The sequence below is a fragment of the Salmo trutta genome, chromosome 18, assembly GCF_901001165.1.
Source record: "Salmo trutta chromosome 18, fSalTru1.1, whole genome shotgun sequence".
In the NCBI taxonomy this organism is placed as follows: domain Eukaryota; kingdom Metazoa; phylum Chordata; class Actinopteri; order Salmoniformes; family Salmonidae; genus Salmo; species Salmo trutta.
The window spans coordinates 20,068,746-20,082,608 of NC_042974.1; the positions used below are offsets into that span (position 1 = coordinate 20,068,746).

At 44.1% G+C, this 13,863-nt stretch overlaps 1 protein-coding gene across 2 annotated transcripts in view; it reads right to left on the bottom strand.

The window, feature by feature from the left end:
- The window catches only part of wdfy4 (WDFY family member 4), a 195,701-nt gene that overhangs the window by 78,283 nt on the left and 103,555 nt on the right, over window positions 1–13,863 (bottom strand). For both annotated transcript variants that reach the window (XM_029697915.1, XM_029697914.1), the window contains exons 45-50: window positions 7,229–7,295; window positions 6,766–6,974; window positions 839–987; window positions 550–670; window positions 300–385; window positions 110–172 (exon numbers count right to left, since the gene is read on the bottom strand). In XM_029697915.1, the coding sequence (XP_029553775.1) occupies window positions 110–172; window positions 300–385; window positions 550–670; window positions 839–987; window positions 6,766–6,974; window positions 7,229–7,295 (695 nt within the window). The remainder of the gene's footprint in view (window positions 1–109; window positions 173–299; window positions 386–549; window positions 671–838; window positions 988–6,765; window positions 6,975–7,228; window positions 7,296–13,863) is intronic.

Sequence of the window (13,863 nt, forward strand, 5' to 3'; positions counted from 1 at the left end):
TAGGATTAAATGTCAGGAATTGTGAAAAACTTAGTTTAAATGTACTTGGCTAAGGTGTATGTAAACTTCCGACCTCAACTGTACTTGTTGTGTATGTGTCCACACTCACCTGATATTAGTTATGACCTCAGCAACCCCTCTACCTATCAATGCTGGCACCACTGAACACAGCCTATAGAAAGTAGTAGGAATGGAAAAACAGAGAGATAGAGGGAAAGAAAAAGAAGATCAAACCTGTCCCATAAAGCCACACTCTCAATCTCTCTCTCCATGTTTTCCTATCTCTCTCCATCTCTTACCTTTTAAAAGCAGACACATGGTCTTTGTTGAAGAAAACCAGGAAAGTAGAGTATCCGTTCTGCATAAAGATCTCCAGCGCATTTTCCTGAGGTGTCAGAAAACGGGAAACGTTTCTACAACATTGCAACAACTTTGTAATAGACACATGAAACACACCAACATGCAGACGGAGAAATATATATGTTTTAACATTTTACTCCAAAAAGTAGACTGAATAGGTGCCATTTCAGATGTGCCGTGTAAGTTCACCTCTAGAAGGAAACGCATAAAGCGGACATCTCTTATGTCCTGGTAGGGCCATCGTTTGCAGCTGGGGCTGGATGAAGACATGTCTTTAGTCAACATACTGGAAACGAACGCGTCACGCACACTGGGGGAAAGAGTGAACAATACGGGGTGTGAACAACAGTTCATAATCATTAATATTCAATAGTATAGTATGTAACCTCCCTATATGTAAGTACACACAGACATTGTCCAACTCATCTCTATCTCTCACAAACACAACCACACGTACGGACACACGCACACACAGTACCCAGTGGGGTGGTGTTTTCTGCAGCAGACATCTCCTGTGGGGGTTAGGGTGAAGCCCTCACACATGTACAGACTTTCTGTCCCAAACAACAGAAGCCCCTCTGTTACAGACAGCCCACTGACCACCACCACACACACCTTCGCTTTAACCTTGGGGGAGAGAGGACACAACAAATCATAATTATAAATGAAAAGTCAAGGTTATATTGATAAATAAAGGTTATATTCACAATCAGTGTTACATCATGATAGTTCTGAAGTGTCTGTCCTATATCTGAAAGATACAAGAAAGATCAGGAAACGTCTATATATATTTTTGTACATGTATTTAATACCTTATTTTTGGCACTAAACATGTATATACAGTACTTCCATTCATTTTTTCAACTGGTACCAGGGGACTTTCAGACAAGTCTTGTGAGGCCTGTGGGTGTCCTAGAGCAAAACAACTGACATGTACCTGTTCGTGAGAGTCGTATTAGTGTATAGCCCAAACTGTATGGACGCTAGAGACAGAAGTTGGCAGATTGGCTGTACCAACTTCAGGCGAGTCCCAAGATGCTTGTGGGGGTCATAGAGCAAAATGGAGAACACCATTGTGTTCGTGAGCGTCTCATCTTACCACAGAGGGGTAATAGTTTGTCAAAACATTTGGATGCAACAGATGATTTTGTGAGAAGATCGATTTTCGGGGTGTCTAATGGTCTGACAGCTCTAGCTCAGTCACCTTTCACCGCAGATGCGTAAGTGTGACATAGGCGGATGCGGTTGATTGAGACGCATACAATGCAAAATAGATATCTCTAGCTTAAACTGACATTTTTATGGGGATTGTTTTTGTTATGCTAATTAGATTTCCATGGGGGGCGCAGACATCAACCTTAGGGGGTTAATAGACAAGTACAGCACAAGGACAGAACTACATCAATTTAAAATAAGAATACACGCGTTCATACATTTATGCCTTAACATTCCATGCCTCATGTACTCATTATAACAGCAACACTGCAGCCATTATTTTCCCATATATTGCGATCCTTTGCCCTACTGTTACAATTGCTTTGACCAAGCACGTCCTGATATCCTAAATCGCATAGCACCAGTCGATCTGTGAACACCAGAGAGAATCTCACAACATCACAAACCATCCGTGTCCTTGTTTGTTCTATTTGACGTCAATACTATGCATAATAATGTGATTCATAGTCGAATGTAACAACCTTGTTTCTCTAAATTCTCCTGACGTAAATAAAGCAACCTTGTTTTGCTAAATTCCCCTGACATGAATAGAGCTACCTTGTTTCACTACATTTCCGAAAAGGCCCATGGAGTTGGTGGAAGAATCCTTTAATTCATGGCCACTTGCTCAGCTGGGCCAGGGGCACTTTAATTAGGTCAGGTGGAAATCTCCGACAGATCTCAGCTCCATAAAAGGAGGAAATCACCATCGCCCGATCTCACTGCTTTCTCTTCCTTAACTCCATCTAATCCCGAAGTGTTGTGCGTCCATGAATCCACGTAAATCCACCGAATCTGTTACCTTTCATCTGAACCTTTCACCTGAACTATCTGTTTCGATCGGGAGAGCGGGCCATCAGTTATTGTTTATAGTTATTACCGCGGAGCGCGGCTTGGAGCGTACGCTTCAAACCTATTGTGTAATGTAAATGGTCAATGATCACGGCCCTATAGATCATCACAGGCCAATTATGCCATCGATATATGGTATTATGTAATGAAATTACATGTACATATGAAGACAAACTTGAAAGGGTGAAATATGAAACGTCATTGTTTGCTGAACTGATCAATTCTGATATCAAACTAATGGGGATAATAGATTGAATAACCGATCACTGTTTGAATTATTTGTATTATTCTTCTCATTATTATGAGAAATTGTTACCAGCCTAAATGACTCAAGGATGATTCCTATTGACTTCTTATTGAACTGGATTGCTGAATTCCCTAATTATGTTAATAATGAATGATTGTTATGATTTGATCTTTGTGATTATGAATTTGATTGGATACATGTTATTCTGTTTCCTTTGTTATGCAGCACAGACCACCCAGTAAATATACCACTTCATGGTTAAAGGGATTCCTGCTGCCTCCTCATCCATTCCTCTGTCACCTGACCCCTGACCACCTGTTCACCTTCACTGTTTGTCATCCTACCTGTCCAGCTACCCACACAGATTCCACCAATCTTTCAGTAAACATCAGAGAGGATCTCACAACATCACGAACCATCCGTGTCCTTGTTTGTTCTGTTTGAGGTCAATACTATGCACAATTATGTGATTCACAGACGAATGTAGCAACCTTGTTCACTTCTCCTGACATGAATACAGCTACCTTGTTTCTCTAAATTCTCCTGACGTAAATAAAGCAACCTTGTTTAGCTAAATTCCCCTGATGTGAATAAATCTACCTTGTTTCGCTACATTTCCCTGAGATGAATAAAGCTACACGGTCATCTACAGTTATCGCCCTTAATAGGTAACATGGGGTACAATATAGACTTTTTACAGTACCACCCGCCATGGATTTCATTAGGTAAGATTCATACCTTGAATCGTGTGGAGTTTAATCCCACTAGAGTTTCAACTTAATGGTTTATTGACTGAGAGGCTAATGTCATACCATTGATTTCTCCCCAGAAACATTACCATCATAATCACACTATCGGCGGTGGAAGTCTAATCATGTTAAAGTTTGTGTGTGGGGGGGGTGCTGTGCTCCTGGATTAATAAGCGTGTAAATGCCTGTGTATCTGACAACGGCTCAGCAGGACACACACACATGCCAACTAGCTAGGAGACAGTTGATGCAACCATATACTGTTTTTTTTAATTAATTTATTAACATTATTAAAACACTCTGCTGGTTGACTTTGCTTTAACATGACCTGTTAATATGGTTTCCACCTCAGCAACTTGTCTTACATTTCCATTGTAATTCCCCTATATCACATTCACACCCAGCAGCATCCACCAGTCACAAACATACCACCAGAGGTTGGTAGCACCTTAATTGGGGAGAATGGGCTTATGTTAATGACTGGAGTGGAATTAGTGGAATGGTATAAATTATATCCAACACATTATTTGATGCCATTCCATTTGCTCTGTTTCAGCCATTATTATGAGCCATCGTCCCATCAGCAGCCTCCACTGGTACATACACTTAGGTTTACAAGTTATTTAGGTCAGTTAGAGGAGAGGTGTATGTATTAGGTAACCAGAGATGTTCCATGGTAAAGTTTCAAAAAGTAATGTGCAAACCATGAAACCCAGCCCACGTCTACCCTTATGCTCCCATGGGACGTAAAGACATCACCACTCCAGGCTGCACATGATTGATCATTTTAATCACACATCTTCATCATGATTAAAACGACACAGTCACCACTTCATTTTTCAGATTATTAACATTGATTGATGGATAAGTGAGAAACTGTCCCCCTTTTCACCAAGATGGCAGTGCTCCAGCTAGACTCAGAGCCTGAATGGACCCTGATGCTTGTATTATGTGACTCTGAAGACAGTCACTGCTACGAGTGTGATTATGTGTGACTAATTCTATTGTCTCCCCTCATTTACCACTGTGCGTGAGTGTGTGCATGCATGTGTGCGTGCACCTGCCCCTCCCTGTCTCTCTCCCTCTCTCGGCCCCAAGGGACCCACCACCCAAAAACCATATGGTGTGTTGGTGCCCCATATGGTTTTTGGGTGGTGGGTCCCTTGGGGCCGAGAGAGGGAGAGAGACAGGGAGGGGCAGGTGCGCGCACACATGCAGGCCTCTAACAATGAATACTAATCAAATCACACACACTGGGAGAGAGAGGGGCCTAGTGATTATTAAGGAAATTAATCACTGCCACACACACAATAGGAAACCTGCTAAGTGATCAGAGCCTCTCGTCTGAACACACTGAACAAACACGAACGAGTGCTCACACGCACACACACCACACGCACACTCACACAGTGTAATTGATGTAGAAAAAATGTGACAGGTTAAAGTAAATACTCATAGCCTGTTATACATTAAAAAGTATTAGTAAGTTCATAGTATGTGAGGATCTTAAAACATCTAAGGTTAAAAAGATCATGCATTCTGTATTAGTTGATAGAGATTGATAACATTCATATAATGGTGTTAAAAAGTTAAAATCCGTCAATCGTACAAAGGGTAAGAATTGTAAAAGGAATGTGTAGACGTTGTATTGATTACTTTATTTTGTGGTGCCTAATTGAAGGGGAAAAGTGTTAATCTGTGATCTACTAAATGCTCTTAATCTATGAGCCTGAGATCAATTGCTCTGGTCTCCACCCAAGTTCGCGGGGAAATCGTGGGTTTTTCCTCATTGCACTAAAGGTTATTGAGGAAACAATACCGTATCACTCTCGTGATTATTTCTCCCCTTTTTCAGGTACGTTAGTGATGATAAAACGGAGTAATTTAAATGTAATAACTCGCTAACATGTCAAGAGTGTTTAAGGTGTGTCTTAGTAACATCTTGAGGAAGTTAGAGTTAAGTTTGCAGAGAGTAATATGAGCCCTGCTCGGTTGCAGCGAAGGCTAGCTTCGTACTGAGAGTAGCTGCCATTTCATGTCGATCGTGAATGAACATGTGCGTTGTTAATAAGATCTTTTGCGGTGTTATTTGTATAATGGTTTTTCAAACACTTTATTGACTGTTGATAAATTGAGTTATGGTTTACTGAGTTAAAGCTTTGTGCTTGACAGTTATATTGAAATTAGTATATGTTTCAGTGAATCACAGTGTATACTGTTGTGACTTGAATAAGCCTTGTACCCTACAAAACTACCTATTTCCTGTAGATCTGTTGTTCTGTAAAATGTGTTACTTTTGTAAAATGATTGCACTAAAGGTTATTGAGGAAACAATACCGTATCACTCTCGTGATTATTTCTCCCCTTTTTCAGGGGCGTAACAAAAACATATATTTATTGCCAACAGAAGAACACCCCACAATAATATGCCTACAACCTACAGAGACCCTAACTAAAGTGACTATGAATTATCAAGCTGAAGTGATTCAACTAATGGAGAGAGAGGAGGAAAAAGGGAAGAAAAGAGGAGGACATCAGGTGAACTGAGGAAAGGATGAGTGGAACATAGAAGGGAAGAGAAGGAGAGGTGGAGGAGAGAGAGAGAGAGCAGTGGAGGAGTGAAGTGGAGGATAGGAGGGTTCTTATTGATTGAGATGCTAATGTCATACCATTGATTTCTCCCAAGAAACATTAACATCATAATCACACTATCGGCAGTGGCAGTCTAATCATGCCAAAGATTGTGTTTGTGTGTGTTGGGGGAGGGGGAGGGGGGGTGGCTCTAAGAATAGTGCTCCTGGATTAATAAGCGTGTAAAGGCCTGTGTATCTGACAACAGCTCATCCGGACACACAGCCACATCAGCCAGCTAGCTGAGAGACGGTTGATATAACCTCTTGCTGTTTTTTTTGTTAATTCTTCTGTCAGAAACATTAGTAAAACACTCTGCTCGTTGTCTGAGCTTTAAACAGCACAGGGTTACCACTGACTAACACAAATACACACATTAAACTAACTATAACAGATGAGATTCTGATAGCAGATGGGAGGTATTGGAATCCCATTGACTATCTGGATGATAAAAAAATATAGATCTCTCTCAAAGTGTGGGACTTTTCTGGTTGAGAAGATGTCATACTGGATTACAACCAACTGGTCTTTGTTACAACATGTTAAAGACGTCTTTTTTATGACAAGATCAAGACCTCATGGGAAAGACGTCACATTTTGTTTGATATCTGGTCAGATCTGATTAAAACATGATAAATATGTATTTTTCTGGTTGCTAAAAATACATTATTTAACCAGTATACAACCTGACACACACACACACACACTCACCTCTTCCTCAGGCTCCAGCTCCTGTAGTACGATGTGTGTGTGGCTGCAGGTGTGTGTATGTGAGCAGGGCTCAGGGGTGGTGGACGCTGGGGGGGAGGGCTCAGTGAGAGGTGCAGTAGTCTCAGTCAGGACAGGGAAAAAGGTTAGGCGGTTACAGTCCTCTCCACCATCCTCTTCCTCTGTCCCTGGCTCAAACAGGATCCTTGACTCTGGAACACACACAGAGACACATGAGTAAGTCGCTCTGGATAAGAGCGTCTGCTAAATGACTTAAATGTAAATGTAAATGAGTGTGGGCACAGGTGCTATGTTGGTAGAGCACAGTGCTTGCAATGCCAAGATCGTTGGTTCGATTCCCACTGGGGCCACCCATACAAAAAATGGATGCACACAAGTTGCTTTGGATAAAATTGTCTGCTAAATGACATTTTATATTATGTCAGGTGTGTGTCTGTGGTCTTACCTGAGTCAGTCTCTGTCCTTCCTTTGCTCTCCTCTGGCAGACTATTTCTCACACACATATCTGCCAACTACACAGCAACAGAGAGAGGACAGATGAAGCAATCACAATGGCGCCGTAGGGGAGGGCTGCCATCTTATCGGCTCTCAACCAACCATGCTATTTTCTTAATTTTTTTGCTGAGTTAAACTGAGTTTAAATGTATTTGGCTAAGGTGTATGTAAACTCCCGACTTCAACTGTAAGTCTCCAACTTTAGTGATTTTTGCAATTCGTTCCAGTCATTGGCAGCAGAGAACTGGAAGGAAAGGCGGCCAAAGGAGGTGTTGGCTTTGGGGATGACCAGTGAAATATACCTGCTGGAGCGTATGCTACGGGTGGGTGCTGCTATTGTGACCAGTGAGCTGAGATAAGGCGGAGCTTTACATAGCAAAGACGTATAGATGACCTGGAGCCAGTGGGTTTAGCGATGAATATGTAGTGAGGACCAGCCATCGAGAGCATACAGGTCTCAATGGTGGGTAGTATATGGGGCTTTGGTGACAAAATGGATGGCACTGTGATAGACTGCATCCAGTTTGCTGAGTAGAGTGTTGGAGGCTATTTTGTAAATGACATCGCCAAAGTCAAGGATCGGCATCATAGTCAGTTTTACGAGGGTATGTTTGGCAGCAAGAGAGAAGGAGGCTTTGTTTCAAAATAGGAAGCCCATTCTTGATTTAATTTTGGATTGGAGATGCTTAATGTGAGTCTGGAAGGAGAGTTTACAGTCTAACCAGACACCTAGGTATTTGAAGTTGTCCACATATTCTAAGTCAGGACCGTCCAGAGTAGTGATGCTAGTCGGGCGGGAGAGTGCGGGCAGCAATTGGTTGAAGAGCATGCACTTAGTTTTACTAGCATTTAAAAGCAGTTGGAGGCCACGGAAGGAGTGTTGTATGGCGTTGAAGCTCGTTTGGAGGTTTGTTAGCACAGTGTCCAAAGAAGGGCCAGATGTATACATAATGGTGTCGTCTGCGTAGAGGTGGATCAGAGAATCACCAGCAGCAAGAGCGACATCATTGATATATACAGAGAATAGAGTCAGCCCGAGAATTGAACCCTGTGGCACCCCCATAGAGACTGCCAGAGGTTCGGACAACAGGCCCTCCGATTTGACACACTGAACTCTATCTGAGAAGTAGTTCGCCTGAACCAGGCGATGCAGTCATTTGAGAAGCCAAGGCTGTTGAGTCTGCCAACAAGAATGTGGGGATTGACGAAAGCCTTGGCCAGGTCGATGAAGACGGCTGCACAATACTGTCTTTTACTGATGGCGGTTATGATATCGTTTAGGACCTTGAGCGTGGCTGAGGTGCACCCATGACCAGCTCAGAAACCAGATTGCATAGTGGAGAAGGTACGGTGGGATTCGAAATGGTTGGTGATCTGTTTGTTAACTTGGCTTTCAAAGATTTTAGAAAGGCAGGGCAGGATGGATATAGGACTATAAGAGTTTGGTTCTAGATTGTCTCCCCCTTTGAAGAGAGGGATGACCGCGGCAGCTTTCCAATCTTTGGGGATCTCAGACGATACGAAAGAGGTTCAAAAGGCTAGTAATAGGGGTTGCAACAATTTTGGCGTATCATTTTAGAAAGAGAGGGTCCAGAGTGTCTAGCCCAGCTGATTTGTAGAGATCCAGATTTTGCAGCTCTTTCAGAACATCAGCTGTCTGGATTTGGGTGAAGGACAAGCGGGGTGGGGGAGGGGGCTTGGGCAAGTTGCTGCATGGAGCTGTTGGCCGGGGTAGGGGTAGCCAGGTGGAAAGCATGGCCAGCCATGGAAAAATGCTTATTGAAATGATCAATTATCTGAGATTTATCGGTGGTGACAGTGTTTCCTATCCTTAGTGCAGTGGGAAGCTGGGAGGAGGTGGTCGTATTCTCCATGGACTTTACAGTGTTCCAAAACTTTTTGAATTAGTTCTACAGGATGCACATTTTTGTTTGAAAAATCTAGCCTTAGCTTTCCTGACTTCCCTGAAAAGTTGCATATCACGGGGGCTATTTGATGCTATTGCAGAACGCCACAGGATGTTTTTATGCTGGTCAAGGGCAGTCAAGTCTGGGGTGAACCAAGGGCTATATCTGTTCTAAGTTCTATATTTTTTGAATGGGGCATGCTTATTTAAGACGGTGAGAAAAGCACTCTTGAAGAGCAAGCAGGCATCCTCTACTGACGGGATGAGGTCAATATCCTTCCAGGATACCCGGGCCAGGTCGATTAGATAGGCCTGCTCGCTGAAGTGTTTGACAGTGGACCCATTATGCTCGCAGGCAATGAGGCAGTGTTCACTGAGATCCTGGTTGAAGACAGCAGAGGTATATTTAGAGGGCAAGTTGGTTAGGATGATATCTAAGAGGATGCCCATGGTTACGGATTTAGGGTTGTACCTGGAAGGTTCCGTGATAATTTGTGTGAGATTGAGGGCATCTAGTTAAGATTGTAGGATGGCCGGGATGTTAAGCATGTCCCAGTTTAGGTCACCTAACCGTACGAACTCTGAAGATAGATGGGGGCAATCAATTCACATATGGTGTCCAAGGCACAGCTGGTGGCTGAAGGGGGTCTATAACAAGCGGCAATGGTGAGAGACTTGTTTCTGGAAAGGGGGATTTTTAAAAGTAGAAGCTCGAATTGTTTGGGCACAGACATGGATAGTATGACAGAACTCTGCAGGCTATCTCTGCTGTAGATTGCAGCTCCGCCCCCTTTGGCAGTACTATCTTGTCGAAAAATTTTATAGTTAGGGATGGAAATTTCAGGATTTTTGGTGACCTTCCTAAGCCAGGATTCAGATACGTCTAGGACATCCGGGTTGGCGGAGAGTGTTAAAGCAGTGAATAAAACAAACTTAGGGAGGAGGCTTTTAATGTTAACATGCATGAATCCAACGCTATTACGGTTACAGAAGTCAACAAATGAGAGCGCCTGGGGAATGGGAGTGATGCTGGGAGCTGCAGGGCTTGGGTTAACCGCTACATCACCTGTCACGATTCTCAAAAGCTGAACCCAGAAGCAGACCAGGACAAGGTGAGTAAAATTAAGGTGAGTATTTATTTACAGACTCGAGGTGAAAATAGAATAATCCAGGAGACGGAGCGGCAGCGGAGGTGAGTTGATGAGAGTGAATAGGCAGATCCAATGATGTCACTGAAACCACTGATGACCAGGTAAGGGGGGTGAATGTTCCGGGAGGATGACTGTAGACAGAGTAAACGGGGGTGAGTAACCGGCAAAAAGTACAGAACAACAAAACTAACTCTGGTAACATGAGGCTTGATACGCTGACACAACATACTGTTCAATGCTAACGATCCGGCAGGGAATGGATGTCAGGCCAGAGCTTATGAAGAGAAGAGGTGATGATCAGGACCAGGTGTGCAGATGGCTGATGAGATGCAGCTGCGAGTAATCGAGAGATCACCCGCCTAGCTTCGTCGCCCAGCAACCAGACAGGGTGTGTTCAGAAACCTCAGGAAACAACTCCAAAACAGAAAACAGGCAGCTCAGGCAGAAAACAGACTCAGGAAGCGGGATTCATGACATCACCAGAGGAACAGAGGAGGAGTAGGATAAGGGTACGGCTAAAGGCAATAAGAACTGGTCGTCTAGTGTGTTCGGAACAGAGAGTAAAAGGATGATATTTCTGGGCGCGGAAGAATAGATTCAAGGCATGATGTACAGACAAGGGTATGGTTGGATGTGAGTACAGTGGAAGTAAACCTAGGCATTGAGTGACGATGAGAGAGGTTTTGTCTCTAGAAGCACCATTTAAGCCAGGTGAAGTCACCGCATGTGTGGGGGGGGTGGAACAAAAGGGCTAGCTAAGGCATATTAAGCAGGGCTGGAGGCTCTACAGTGAAATAAGACAATAATCACTAACCAAAACAGCAATAGACAAGGCATATTGACATTAAGGAGAGGCATATGTAGCCGAGTGATCATAGGGTGCAGTGAGTTGCTCGGCAAACTGGAGACACGGCGATTCAGACAGCTAGCGGGCCGGGGCTAGCAGGCTAGCAGATAGGCCTCCGGGGGACGTCGCAATAGAAGAGCCTGTTGAAACCCCCTCGGACGGTTACGTTGGCAGACCAGTCGTGATGGATCGGCGGGGCTCTGTGTCGGCAGTAAAGGGTCCAGGCACATTGGCAAAAGAGGTATTGCAGCCGAGGATTTGGCTGATGGATGTCTTCGGCTAGCCGGGAGATGGGCCTAGCTCGAGGCTAGCTCCAGGCTAACTGGTGCTTGCTTCGGGACAGAGACATTAGCCAGGAGTAGCCACTCAGATAGCAGCTAGCTAGCTCCGGTGTAAAGGTTCAGAGCTTGCGGTAGTAATCCGGAAATGTGGTAGAGAAAAAGCAGTCCGATATGCTCTAGATAGCTGGCTAGCTTCTGATGGAGGTTCCGGGTTCTAAAGTATAAAAAATAGCAGATCCGTACCACATTGGGTGAGGCGGATCTCAGGAGAGTATGTTCAGTCCGTAGATGGAAATTGAGATTAAACATTTAAAAAAATATATACGAAATATGTGCGAAGAAAACGATATACAAGGGACGGGACAAGACAAAACAGATGTCCAACTGCTACGCCATCTTGGTACGGGAGTGCATACCCCAACCAGAAGCTTCCAGGAGCGGGACTCTAACCCGGAAGCTTATAAGAAATCTCGCTCTGCCCTCCAATGAACCATCAAACAGGCAATGCATCAATACAGGACTAAGATGAAATCGTACTACACCGGATCCGACGCTCATCGGATGTGGCAAGGCTTGCAAACTATTACAGACTACAAAGGGAAGCACAGACAAGAGCTGCCCAGTGACACAAGCCAACCAGATGAGCTAAATAACTTATATGCTCACTTTGAAGCAAGTAACACTGAAACATACATGAGAGCATCAGCTGTTCCGGACGACCGTGTGATCACACTCTCCGCAGTCAATGTGATTAAGACTCAAAAAGGTCAACATTCACAAGACCGCAGGTCCAGACGGATAACCAGGACATGTACTCCGAGCATGCACTGACCAACTGGCAAGTGTCTTCACTGACATTTTCAACCTCTCCCTGTCTGACTCTGTAATACCAACATGCTTCAAGCAGACCACCATAGTCCCTGTGCCCAAGAACACGAAGGTAACCTGCCTAAATGACTACCAACCTGTAGATCTCACGTCTGTAGCCATGAAATGCTTTGAAAGGCTGGTCATGGCTCACATCAACACCATTTTTTCAGAAACCCTAGACCCACTCCAATTTGCATACAGCACCAACAGATCCACAGATGATGCAATCTCTATTGCACTCCACACTGCCCTTTCACACCTGGACAAAAATAACACATTTACATTTACGTCATTTAGCAGACACTCTTATTCAGAGCGAGTTACAAATTGGTGCATTCACCTTATGATATCCAGTGGAACAACCACTTTACAATAGTACATCTATATATTTTTTTTGGGGGGGGGTTAGAAGGATTACTTAATCCTATCCCAGGTATTCCTATGTGAGAATGCTATTGATTGACTACAGCTCAGCGTTCAACACCATAGTGCCCTCAAAGCTCATCACTAAGCTAAGGACCCTGGGACTAAACACCTCCCTCTGCAACTGGATTCTGGACTTCCTGACGGGCCGCCCCCCCAGATGGTAACAACACATCCACCACGCTGATCCTCAACACGGGGGCCCCTCAGGGGTGCGTGCTCAGCCCCCTCCTGTACTCCCTGTTCACTCATGACTGCACGGCCAGGCACGACTCCAGATCCTCAAAAAGTTCTACAGCTGCACCATCGAGAGCATCCTGACGGGTTGCATCACTGCCTGGTATGGCAACTGCTCGGCAAGGCACTACAGAGGGTACTGAGTACGGCCCAGTAGATCACCAGGGTCAAGCTTCCTGCCATCCAGGACCTCTATACCAGGCGGTGTCAGAGGAATGCCCTAAAAATTGTCAAAGACTCCAGCCACCCTAGTCATAGACTGTTGCCTCTGCTACCGCACAGCAAGCGGTACCGGAGCGCCAAGTCAAGGTCCAAGAGGTTCCTAAATAGATTCTACCCCCAAACCATTGCCCCCCCCCTGGAACGCTGCTGCTACTCTCTGTTATTATCTATGCATAGTCACTTTAATAACTCTACCTACATGTACATATTACCTCAATTACCTCGACACCGGTGCCCCCGCACATTGACATTGACTCTGTACCGGTACCCCCTGTATATAGCCCCGCTATTGTTATTCACTGCTGCTCTTTAATTATCTCTTACTTTTTTTGTATATTTTCTTGAAACTGTATTGTTGGTTAAGGGCTTGTAAGTAAGCATTTCACTGTATGGTCTACACCTGTTGTATTCAGCGCATGTGACAAATACAGTTTTATTTTATTTGTTACACACTACTCAAAGAACAGCCATTACACTCATAAAACAACTGGTTTCAACTGGGCACTAGTTCATTTAGCTGAGCCGATGATTTGTGCCGGTGATTTCAAAGGCAAAACTGGTCATAGATCAGCAATTCTACTTTGAAATGTTGCTTAATGAATACGTTCCCCAGTGTCCACATGCCAGGAGGACTTCACATAATCAAAG